This window comes from Stomoxys calcitrans, chromosome 2, assembly GCF_963082655.1.
Source record: "Stomoxys calcitrans chromosome 2, idStoCalc2.1, whole genome shotgun sequence".
Classification (NCBI taxonomy): domain Eukaryota; kingdom Metazoa; phylum Arthropoda; class Insecta; order Diptera; family Muscidae; genus Stomoxys; species Stomoxys calcitrans.
Window position 1 is genome coordinate 122,466,519 of NC_081553.1, and position 13,844 is coordinate 122,480,362.

A 13,844-nucleotide genomic window follows, 5' to 3' on the forward strand; every position below is an offset into this window, starting at 1 on the left:
GTAGCGCTGGACCTCACGCTCTAGATCATGTAGATCTATCTTGAAGCTTTTGGGCGGTGAAAACCTATCCACAAGATGATTTGGATAGTCTCTGCGATAACTGCCCAGAAGGTATTGCATAGGCAGCATGTAGATATGTCTTCGCACGGGTAGGATCTTTGTCTCCTGATAGAGGTGGTTCAGTGCTCGTATTTATGAACAATGTTCATATTAACGATAAGTGTTCGTATTTATTGCCAGTGTTCTTATATATGAACAGCGCTCATATTTATGAACAATGTTCATATATATGAGCAGCGTTCATATTCATTAACAGTACATGAGGGGACAAAATTTTGAAACTATAGAAACCCTTGCATGGGATTCCGTCACCTTCAGAAATCTTCTTGAATGGATAAATATATTTTCTGGTACAAATTATTTTACACCTTTTCTATTGCCATTTTCTTAAAAGTCCTTTCATGATATATAAATTTTTTCAGCAAAAAAATTAGAAAGTACCATCACAACTATATCACCAATGACTGTCAACTCATTGACGTCATCAACTTGGGACAAATAAATTTGTTTAAGGCAAATTAAGAGGCGACTAAAGCCAAAGGCTATGAATTCACAAATTCATTCCCATAGTTGACAGACTATCGCAGGCAAAATAACAATCAACAAACCATGTGCGATTTTTTTTTCATTCACTTTTTAACTGTTGTCTAATGCGCAGAGTGTTAACAAACAATAAAATTGGAATTTAAACATATAAAATTAATTGCAGCATTTATTTATACCGCGTTCGTTCGAATAAATATATATGGAATATAAATGGTCAACGAAATGAAACTTTTTCCAAAACAATATGCCAAGATGGACAGACAAAAGAGATAACGGCCCAAGAGTGAGGCGCTCATGCGCATTTTATGACCATCACACGAACGGTAGTTTTTCTGTTTTTATTTTTTTTTTCTTATTTCAGATTAAAGCAAATGGAAAACAATTGGCAGCTTTGTTAATACTACTTTTTGGAAGATTTAAATTTAAATTGGTATCATTAAAATGAAATATTTAACTCACCAAAACCAGGGATCAAAAACAAAATGATAATGATAATGGTAAAAAATGTGTGCAGATGTTGCAAGACTTCCCCTTTTAAGTTTGAAAAAAAAGTTCTCAAATATTTTTGTTTGTTTTTTAATATTTATAACGAAAGTAAACCAATTACCATCTTTCCATGTTTACTTACAAGGAAATATGGTTATATCTTTAAACCATAACGCCAGAATTTTTTACTGATTCCATTATAAAAGATTAAACGAAATCTAATTATGCAGGCTGTATTTAAATCTCTGTAAATAATATTTTGAATAAAAGTTCAAGATTGCAAATTGAAAATTCGCTCTTCAGCATTTCATTAAGAAAAGACGTGAAGATTTCACTTAACTCAATGAGTGACAGTATCGACAGACCAGACCTCTGGTGGGTATCGAACCCACGCATTGGTAATGCGAGAACGCCACCAACTCGGCCGTCAGGGCGACCTCAAGTCGAGTCCTCCTATTAGAGGGGCGATAACCACCGATGCAATTTTTTTAATATTCTAGAGCCGTAATGACCGACTTTACTTTGAAGCCAGGCACGATGAAAACGATTGGAGAGCGGCCATCAGTAATCACAGCAGCCCAAATCATCAGGCTCTCGGCATGTCAAAATCATTTGACAGGATCGACCATACCATTCTGTTCCATGACATCATAGAGTCTGATCTCCCGAACTCGAGGTGGACTGTGAACTATATGTGCGGCCAAACAATCATATGTGGAGTTCAGAAATACTTAGTCGAAACGCCAAACTGTTAAACCCTCAAAAGGGTGTCCTCTTCCCAATTCAATATAAGCTCTATCTTTCCAAACTCCCTCCACCCCCACTGGCGTAGGGATAATATCATATGCGGATGACTGCTCTGTCCTGGCAAGGGGTATTAACATTAAGGGGCACTGTGAGTAAATAATTAATTACCTCCGGGACTTGGCAGAAATTTTCAGGGGCCGTAACCTAAAAATCTGCCCCACCTAATCATCAACAACATTGTTCGGCCACTGGACAGCTGATTACACCAGAGAGCTTGATACACAGGCCGATGGACAATCGAACCCAACGGTGAGGCGCCCAGAAATCTTGGGAGTAACCCTCGACAACTGTCATTCAATGTCAGTCCATGCTAACACAATCTGCGAGAAGGAAGGGAACAAGAGCAGAGTGCCCAAATCTCTGGTCGGCAGCACCTGGGTAGTGGAAAATAAATCCTGTTTATGACCTTTAAGGCGATCGGGCGACCGGTGATAAACTATGCGACTCCGATATGGAACGCGAAACACACTGGTGAACTCTACACAACTGTCAGAACGTTGCACTAAGGACCTTCACAGGAAGTCACCAAATGGTAGCAGCAAACATCTACACGGGAAGACTTAGATCCTTAGGATTAAACACCACTGTTAACTTCTAAACAGTTTCTCCTGGACTGTTACCGAAAGAACCAACCAAACTTCCGACTCAACGGGCTGAGGGGTTTGCAGCCGGAACTCCCGAAAACAAGAAGCATATCGGAATGTTTAAGAACGCAATCCGTCAGCTCTGCTCACAACTGCCTCACAAAAAGCGGGTCTAGAGCTACAGCAAACACATAGGAAAGGTACACACACCACATGTTTTCTCTATTATGGTAAAAGAAACCATAGCCGATTATTTGATTCTAGCATAAGAAATGAAACAAGACAGAGTGCTTAGAACATACAAGGAAAAAATCAAAAGTTAATTGATCCAATTTACTTTTTTAATTGAAAACATCTTCAATTAAAATATTATTGAATTTTTTTAAATTTTCAATTACCTTTTTAATACATTTTTTGATTGATCCAATTAAAAAAATAATTGCAATTTCCAATAAATGTTTTATATGGTTTAATAAAAAATTATTGCACTTTTTTTTTAATTCCAATTAATTTTTTAATTGGTTCAATTAACAAATTATTGCAATTTATTAAATTTTCAATTAATTGTTTATTGACCCAATTAAAAAAGTAATTGAAATATTTTGAAAATTTCAATTACTTTCCAATTAATTTTTTTATTGAAACTGCTTCAACAACGAAAATGATAATATCAACGGCAAAGGTCCGTGGACACCCTTATGAACAAAAACCTCTCCGCGGGGGTTTTCCAAATAGTGTCGGGTAGGGGTGCCCTATAGATTTGTTGTTGTTGGCGTAGTAGATTGTTGTACACTGAGGCGACAGACCTTGGCTGATGAAGGACTCCATCGGGTTAAAAGTGCAAGTCAGATGAATTGGATAGAATTTCAGTGCAATTTTATCCTGGATAGTTATCAATAACATGCAGATAATAATAACCGAATAATCGTGATTTTCGCTTTATAGTACTAAAATAAAACACAGCATTAATAAAAGATAACATATAGTTCCTAATTCAATTCTAAACCAATTCGTAATTCAAACATTTTTCGGTTTAATTATTTTAAAATAATGGTTGAAACAATTAATTTTTTATGTGGAGAAGATAAAATTTTCAATCATATCTTCTATTGAAAAACTTTTCAGAATCGATTAAAAAATGATTGAATAATTTTTTTTAATTGAAAATTACAAATTTTTTAATCACGATTGTGATTGAAAAATTTCAGATTTTATTCTAAAAATTATTCATTCAATAATTTTTTGATTGAAAATTAAAAAAACTCAATCAAGATTGTGATTGAAAATTATTTCAGATTCAATTAAAAAATTAATTGATTATTATTATTTTTTTTATCGGAAATGGAAAAAAATTCAATCACAACTGTAATTGAAAAAATAAAATAATATTCAACAAAAGAAATTATTAAATCAATTAATTTTTTAATTGAAAACGATTTTTCAAGTTTTTTTGCCCGTTAGAGCGAGATCATTAAATTTTACAATTTTTGTTTGTTTCTCTTTCGAGACGAGCTAAATGATCGAAGATGCAAATGGTTTTATTTTTAATTAAATTTTGAAATTTGATTTAATTGAGTTTTTTTTTTATTTTATTTTCTGTGTAAGTATATTTGTCTCCTCGTCGACTATTAACAAACTTATAAAATTGTTTAAGTAAAGAAAAAACATGCAGAAAAAAATAAAAAATTTTCAAACATTGATAAATGTCAAAGAAGTCAATTACCGAACTTATTTGTCGAATTTACAGAAGTACTAGTTTCAGGGTCAATTGGTTACTCCAATGGCAAACCCATGGTAAATTCACTAGTTGTTTACACTGAAAGTGGAACTAGTTCTGATTACTTTGGAACTAGTGTAAACAGGTTTGGAATTAGTGATCTTCGCTACTGGAGCTGCACAACTGTTGACATTTTTGTTAAATTTTATAGGAATTGGTTCAGTTTGAATATTAACTTCCATATACATATATACATGACCCCATTTGCACTTATAGCTCGAAATTCGATACGGATGCTATAACCCATTTGAAGCCTCCCACGATTCTGAATTAGATAAAGCTCCCAATTGGTACTTATGAGGTATGTGTAGGGTATTATATAGTTTGCACCGCCCGACTTTTGTCTTTCCTTACTGGTATTTAATAGAAACTTTCAAATGCAACAAGGCATTAAACGGTTTTCAGAAATCTTACTCATAAGAATTTTTAGAAAATTTTTAGTTTGATTTTTTGAGCTACACAAAATTGCCGACGTTAGACAAGCCAATAAACTTATATGAAGGGATAACTAGTTTCATTCGTCCACTTTACGCCAAACCAAATTTTATTAGGATACCTCTTTCCTAACTCGAGCTAAAAATTTTCTATGACAGTTCCATTCTAGGTTATTTTTCTAAACATTCATCGTTAATGGCTTAAGTCGTTTAAATCCAGAAATTCTTAACGAACCACGCCAGCAGACGAAGTGGCTTTACAATGTTGGAGATGTATCTGGTGAAACCGGACCAAGGTCAGTAGGATGGGTCAATTTGTAAGGACCAAAAAAAAAATCCACCAAGCGGTTATCAAAATCAAAATCTACGACGAATACTAAGCAAATGTACCCAACAAACCATAGGTCTAAAATCAAAATCGAGCTTCCAATTTTTAACGATTTAGCCGAACTTAACGCGTTTTACATGTTTTATTTTAACACTACTCCCAAATACCTTCCGTTTAAGTCCCATATTGTACCCATTGGTCTATATGCCCGTTAAACGGCTTTTTGGGTAAGGCGTTCCCCCTAGGTAATATTGTGAGTTTTTGGGTTAAGGTACAAACAACAATTCATCAATCCAACTATCTCTGATATACCGCAAAATATGGGGATCCTTCCTCTTTATCTAAGGTAATATACAAAAGGTCCTAAATCCATTTGCGACTTTGCTCTACTGACTTAATACAATCATCATAACTCTGCAATTGTTCAACAGGTTAATTTGTCTATTTCTGTTTGTCTATTTCGTATAACGATTTGAAAACGAAACCTTTCGTGCTTCTTAATGAGTAGTATGAGCTGTGCGAATACCACTTACCTTATAAACTTCCGAAAAGAATCCCGAACCGATTTTCTCCTTAACAAAATCATCCACTGAATACAAAGCTGAGACGGCGGTACGCAAAGCCTTGCAAGAGGGTCCGGTAACAAGACGATCTGAAGATATGGTACGCGACACTGGCGGTGGAGGGCCTACACTAAGCATTGTGGCCGATAAACAACCATTGGAAATGGCACTGCCATTATGATGGTTGCTCGCTGTAGTGGTGATGGTGGTGTTGGTGGAACTATCACCATTTACTGATGTGGGATTGGAAGGCGGCATCATTGGGCCACCACTAGCACCGTTTGGAGTTGCCGAAGTTGTAGAGCTGGTCATATTTGAAGTAACATAAGCACACATAGCTGGGCTGGAAGATGAAGCGGAGGACGAGGCTGGTTGTATTGTTGTATTGGAAGTATTGTTGGATTTATTGAAACTCGTTGTTTTTGTAGTTTTGGCACAATCAACTTGATCGTATGAAGACAATTTATTGTCATTTGCAATTAGTTTTGTGGGTGGTTTATTGCAACTGCCGCTGACGTTGCCGCTGCTGTTGCTGTTGGCATTTGAATTGGGAGGATTTGACACTTGTTGTAAGGTTTTCATGGCGTTGGACGACGACGACGATGACAATGGTGGACCGGGACCACTGTGTTGATATAAATTCATTATTATCACCGTTGAAAGACGCGAACCAGCGCGTTCAGATGTTTTGCGAACATAACCGTTTTACACGAGAGAATAACAATAATTGCTTTCAATAGCAGTTGTGAAACCGAAAAGGTACGGCTTATTGGGAACCAACAAAATTAACAAAAATTTCCTTGGGTATCTCAAGGAATTTAAGCAAATTTTGACTTATTTATAAATTTTGAGGTAAACCGAAATGCTTAAATGACAAACAATTTGTACTGGGTGATATAACTTTTTTTGTTAACAGGGTGATTATTATTTTTGTTAGAATTACACTCGAGCACAAAACTGATATACTTGTGAACACACAAAAATTCCGTTAAGCTATTTCATACGAATCTTCACAATGAATTTTCACATTTGTTACTCTTTTATATCGTGGTTGCTGTTGTTGATGTTTTAAGATTTTTATGTTTGATTTATCTATTATATTCTTAAACTTTTATTTATAATTTAATTAAGCGATTATAGAAGACTATGATGATGACAATGATTTTGCTTGACATTTGGGATGCCCATGGATGTGCTATTAAATTTGGCGGTTATTGACTTTGATGCTTATGAAATTTTTATTTGATTGGTTTCTCTCCTTCTTCTTCTTAATCTGTTGCTCCTAGAATTTCACATCAATGAATTCCGTTGTGGACGTTCTCCGCAAGCACCACTTAGATTCTGCAAAGAAATGATAAAAGTGAGAGAGTGAAAAACAGGAAAATAAACATTAATTAAAAATTGTTTATCTGATAAAATAAATGCAATAAATGACTTCTGTACACATGCACATCTGTATGTATGTAGGCATTTCTTTGGATAACAACGATGTGCAAATATTGACGAAACAAATTAACTTGACAAAAGCAAAGAATAACAATTGAACCATTACATACTCGAACCAACTACGGGAATATATTCTGCTCTGGTCTAAAACACACATAGTCTGGGTGCCTTTGAAGTAACAACATGTGAGTTAAACAAGGCTCAATTTTGAAAATCATTTTCAAATAAGATATAAGTTATTAACATCATTACAATGATCAATGTATGAGAGTGAACATACTCTTGATGTATACCATTTGATACTGAATAAGGTTAGCCATTCCAATATTTGAACAAACACTACTCATAAAAGATCCAAATGGCCAAAACATGTTTAAGATTTGGATATAGCTGCTGTAGAATTCAATATTCAAATTTTATTTCTTGAATTAAGGCCAAATTTGAATTGACTTACAATTTTAGCGCCCGGCAGCGAGCTCCCATTACCAGGGCAAGGGATCATGCATTCGAATCTCACCAAAAACTTTTAGTCTATGCTACCACAATGGACAAAAATTGTGTCTGAGAGTCTGATTTCAGAATGTCACAACAACCTACCTTTACCTAGTTGACATTTCCGATGCAATGTGGGTCGCCAATACTACAATAAAGCATGATTCGGCAAAAGTGCAGTTTAAGGGAAAATGGGAAAAAATATAATTTTTGCACACCCCCTAAAATGACCTTAGAAGCAAGAATATCATGTTTTTTGGACAGGGTTAACGGGCCCTTTCCTTACCCAAGTGAAATTGCACGATATATATGCAATATGTTACTCAAATAGTACGCATGAGTAGTTAATACAGTACGTAAGAGCTCATTTTGAAAAATTTACAAACAGATTTTTAAGGAAAAAGAAAACTAATGCGAAGTGGACATGTGAATAAAAAACAAGTAAAAGCGTGCTAAGTTCCGCCGGGCCGAATCTTATATACCCTCCACCATGGATCGCATTTGTCGAGTTCTTTTCCCGGCATCTCTTCTTAGGCAAAAAAGGATATAAGAAAAGATTTGCTCTGCTATTAGAGCGATATCAAGATATGGTCCAGTTTGGACCACAATTAAATAATATGTTGGAGACCTGTGAAAAATGTCAGGCAATTCGAATAAGAATTGCGCCCTTTGGGGGCTCAAGAAGTAAAATAGAGAGATCGATTTATATGGGAGCTATATCGGGCTATAGATAATAAACACGTATATTGATGGTCATGAGAGGATCCGTCGTACAAAATTTCAGGCAAATCGGATAATAATTGCGACCACTATAGGCTTAAGAAGATTCCAGATCGGTTTAAATGGCAGCTATATTGGGTTATGAACCGATTTTAACCTTATTTGACACAGTTGTTAAAAGTAAGAATAAAATACGTCATGCAAAATTTCAGCCAAATCGGATAGGAATTGCGCTGTCTAGAAGCTCAAGAAGTCAGGTCCCCATCTGCTTAAATGACAGCTATATCAGGTTATGAACCGATTTGAACCATACTTGGCACAGTTGTTGGATATCATAACAAAATACTTCGTGCAAAAATTCATTCAAATCGGAGAAGAATTGCGCCCTCTAGAGGCTCAAGAACTCAAGACCCAACATCGGTTTATATGACAGCTATATCAGGTTATGTACCGATTTGAACCATACTTGGCACAGTCGTTGGATGTCATAACAAAACACGTCGTGCAAAATTTTATTCCAATCGGATAAGAATTGGGCACTCTAGAGGCTCAAGAAGTCAAGACCCAAGATCGGTTTATATGGCAGCTATATCAAAACATGGACCGATATGGCCCATTTACAATACCACCCTACCTACACTAATAAGAAGTATTTGTGCAAAATTTCAAGCGGCTAGCTTTACTCCTTCGGAAGTTAGCGTGCTTTCGACAGATAGACGGACGGACATGGCTAGATCGACATAAAATGACATGACGATCAAAAATTTATATACTTTATGGGGTCTTAGACGCATATTACGAGGTGTTACAAACAGAATGACGAAATTAGTATACCCCCCATCCTATGGTGGAGGGTATAACAAGTAAAAGCGTACTAAGTTCGGCTGGGCCGAATCTTATATACACTCCATCGTGGATCGCATTTGTCAAGATTTTGGGAGATAAATCTTTATAGACAAACAAAGGATAATGGATAAGAACTGTTATGCTATTTCAGCTATACCAAGTTACGAACCGATTGGGACCATACTTATTTCAGCCAAACCGGATAAAGATGGCGCCCTATACTGGCTAAAGAATTAAAATCGGGAGATCTGTTTAAATGGAAACTATATCAGGTTATGGACGGATCTTGGCCGACCATACTTGTTACAGTTGTTGATGGTTAAACCAAAAAACTTCATGCTATATTTCAGCCAAATAGGATAATAATTGCGTCCTCTAGCAGCTCAAGAAGTCAAGATGCGAGATCGGTTTATATAGGAACTATATCAAGTTATGAACGAATTTGGACCAAACGTGGCAGAGTTGTTTGGAGTAAAAATAAAACACTTGGTGCTAAATATCAGCTAAATCGGATAAGAATTGCGCCCCCTAGAGGCTCAATAAGTCAAGACCGCTATGGGTTTATATGGCAGCTATACCAAAACATGGATCGATTTGGGCTATTTACAATCCCAACCGACCTGCACTAATAAGAAGAAGTACTGAGCTTTATTCTCTCGAAAGTTATGGAGCTTTCGACAGACGGACGGACATGGCTAAATCGACTAAGAATGTCAAGACGATCTGTGTTGTGTCTCAGATCAATATTTCAATGTGTTACAAACGAAACGACGAAATTCGTTTACCCCCAACCTATGGCGGAGGGTATAAAAAATCATACATTCCGATATTGTCCAGCCGCAGACGACAGGGTACTTTGTTTCTATTACAAATAGAAAAACCAAAATATTTTTTTTTTTAATTTAGCAGAATATGTGTTGCTTTAATAGCATTGACTGGGTAACTTGGGGATGTTGGAAACCAAACATCGATTCTAATTGGTTTTAACTTAGCAAATTCCAGGCATATCTTGGCCTTTCTCCATCGCAAATGTGGACACAAAGTTCTCCGCGGTGTCACTTAGGTAGCTACCTTTAACATCCGTAAAACACTCCCTGTCCCGATAGTAATACAGCGCAATGGCAAACCATTTCCCAATCCATGGAAAGAGGCGCAACATCCGTACTTGGGTACCAAATGTCTCTCCCAGGGAACCCATGGTACTACCAGAAGTGCCAAAAAGCTACTGAAGCCAAGAATGCGACCTACAGAGCAACACTGCAATCAGCAACAATGCGCCAGGCGAAGGAGAGGAATCGGGAGACAAGCAGAGAGAGAAATAGGTGTGAACGAATCGAGATGGTTAGGAGATAGATTGACGAACGACAATTCTACCAAAGAATTAAACATCAAATCGATGGCTTTGGTACAGGCACATCCTCCTGCAGAGACAAAAATGGGGAGTGGTAACAATTTGCCCAGCTGTTGGTATCCGATGATGGCGGCCATGAGTATACCGCAGAACCAATCCCTTGGTATCGAATATGTACCACATAGTCAAAACGAGGTCCACGTAGAAGTAACCCGCAAAGAATGAAACATAAAACTGATGGCTTTGGTAAAGGCACATCCTCCTGCAGAGACTAAGAAAGAAGTGTGGTTAGAACAGTTTGCCCAGCTGTTGGTATCCGATGATGGTGGTCATGAGTATACCGCAGAGCTATACCAAATTATTGACCGGTATGGACCGTATTTGCCTTGGCTGTTAGAAGTCGTAGAAATATATCAACTTAAAAATTTCAGGCAAATCGAGCAATAATTGCGCCCTCCAGAGGTTAAGAAAGTCTTATTGGGAGAACGGTTTATATGGAAGCTATTTCAGGTTATGAACGGATTTGAATCAAACTTAGCGCAATTGTTGGAAGTCATACCAAAACAACAGATGCAAAATTTCTTCGAAATCGGATAAGAATTGCGCCCTCTAGAAGCTCAAGAAGTCAATGCCCAAGATCGGTTTATATGGCAGCTATAGCAAAACATGGACCGATTTGGCCCATTTACAATCCCCGAACTACGCTAATAAGAAGAATTTGTGTAAAATTTCAAGTGCCTAGCTTTACTCCTTCGAAAGTTAGCGTACTTTCGACAGACAGACAGACGGATTGACAGATGGACGGACATGGCTAGATCGACTTAAAATGTTATGACGATTAAGAATATATGTATATACAATACTTTATGGATTCTAGACGAAAATTTCGAGGCGTTACAGGCGGAATGACGAAATTATTATACCCCCATCCCATGGTGGAGGGTCTAACAAACCCGATCCGGTTAAAAAAAGGTATCTTCGTCGGAAAATCGATTTGATTTACGACACATGGTTTCTTGGAAAAAATTCTAAGACCTAGTCCTAGTTTCGGATTTTTGTAGTATCATCATTGTTGGAAAAAAGGGTCCATCTAATGTGCATACAATATTGAGAGTCATTTTAACTTTGGGCTGATGTACGTACACATTATGTAGGGATGAATATGGTCTAGTGGCGGGCAAATACACGCACACTATTGCACTAATTTATGTACCACATGTGCCCAACAATGTTATAGTCCAATGTTAATAATGGCCGGTACGCAAAATCGGCAATGTGAGTTCACAAAATCAACACCGCATATTGTCCATATATTCAACAAAGTCTGACTATTGATGAATGAATATCTTTTTATATCAGAGTACAGCCATTTATTGTATAAATAAAAGCTAAGGCGTGACAAAACTTTTCATTATCTTTTCTTTTTTTTCTTAAACTTTTTTCTGAGCTATTTTATCTACTTTTCCCAATTTATTATTAAAATATTTTCCCAACTCTATAGATAGTATAGCTAATATATATAAATAGAATATATGTATGTGGATAATGCATATAATATTGATTAACGCTCATAATCACCTCTTATTTAGGTGTTTAGAATATACACCTTTACCTTCTAGACCTCCTTAAGTGTTTGCTAAAGCTCTTTAAAACACAAACAACTGAGACTTGTATTTAATTTTCAAAAACATTTCTTTCCCGTATGCGGGAGGGAGGAAACCAAAAAGTTTATTTTTTTCATTCTAAGCATTCAGCAAACCACTCAAGGTTAGATAAGGTGTTAAGCAAAGCGGTTTGTTGGGTTGGGTTAAGTGAGTGAGTGAGTTACTTACAAAAGATTACGAAATTAAACATGGTGGTGACCACATTCAAAGCACAAACATTTTAATAATATTTTCAAGTTTAACCACATGAATAACTGTTGAAAAACGTTAACATGTGATTTTCTTAGAATTTATATACCACACACTTGCATAAAAAGAGTGCTTAGGTTTATTTTTTTCAACACTAAAGAGATAAACTTTTTAATTTGTTTAAATTCAAAAAATGTCTTATTAGGAAATATTGATTTAATGATGCTATAACTTAGAAGTCATGGGGAACTTACGTTCAAAAACACTAATTTTTTCTAGTAGAATAGATACAAGGGAATAAATATTAGTTCAGCAAACGAATAATCATTTGCGGCTAACGAAACACTTTTGCAGTGTTTTGCAGGCGAAGCTGCTAAAGGGTTTATAATAAACAAAGTTAGTAAGGTTCGAAAATGCTACGTTTATAGCTAACGTTTGATAGGTTGAAGAGAAACGTTACAATAAAAGAAAAACTTTGTGATAAAAGTATTTTGTTTGTCCTAAAAACATCCCAAACGTTTTATTTTTTAGCGTGTAATAGAAGTTTGGGGTGTGAAAGGGTATGGGATAATGTTGTCCTCAGAGGTATGTGACGTATAAAGCTTTGATATCATATTCAAGCTGAGTCCTTCAGGATATGTGCATGCATATGGCAATGCGATTCAAGGTATACGCCTGCACTAAGAAATTTCGCTATGTACTGAAGGTTGGGGTAAGGTTTTAGTGGCAATCTCCAATTAGATTCACCTTGAAATTTTAGTCCATTATGATAGCTCTTTTTGAGACCCTGGGACTTTTTCTCGAATAATTAGCTTAACACAAATTACAATTCCCTGGGATATATCTGTGGACAGTTGAATTTGAAACCGTTTAGTCGCCTTATTAAGTTAACTGCTTGTCATCCACCAGAGAAAAAATTAAAAAAAAAATTAAACGACGACGAAAATCCTATAGGGAGATCCGGATCGTGACTAACTAACTTAAAGTAAGGCTATTACTGAAAGGAAGTAAGGAGGAGGTCAGTATAGCTATTTGTATCCTAACAACGAGATCACTTATGCAAAATAGGTGGGGCAAGTAGAGCTGGCAAAGTCTCGATGGCACTATCGATATAGGATGTGAATAGATATGGCAGACTTATCACAAGAGAGCACATGCTACTCGCCTATGCCGACGATATCGATATCATAGGTCGATCACCGGAAGTAGTAACTGCAGCCTTTGAAAGAATCGAAAGAGCGTCAGCGAAAATGAGTCTGGCAGTAAATGGAAATAAGACGAAATGGATGGTTTCAACTCCCAAAAAGCCTTGCACAACCGAGCAGATAAAGAAAATGGAGAAAGTTGGGAAGCACAACTTTGAGATAGTCAGTAACTTTATCTATCTCGGCACCGCCGTAACCGAAACGAATGACACCAGTTTTGAGATTAAGCGAAGAATAATACTGGCAAACAGATGCTACTTTGGACTAAGTAAGCAGTTTAGAAACAAGGCCACCTCTCGACGGTCGAAGACTACACTTTTCAAGACACTGATACTACCCGTGCTGT

At 36.4% G+C, this 13,844-nt stretch overlaps 1 protein-coding gene across 1 annotated transcript in view; it reads right to left on the bottom strand.

The window, feature by feature from the left end:
• The window catches only part of LOC106082348 (serine-rich adhesin for platelets), a 530,048-nt gene that overhangs the window by 466,270 nt on the left and 49,934 nt on the right, over window positions 1–13,844 (bottom strand). The window contains exon 2 of the mRNA XM_013244808.2: window positions 5,556–6,926. Within this exon, the coding sequence (XP_013100262.2) occupies window positions 5,556–6,230 (675 nt within the window). The 5' untranslated portion in view covers window positions 6,231–6,926. The remainder of the gene's footprint in view (window positions 1–5,555; window positions 6,927–13,844) is intronic.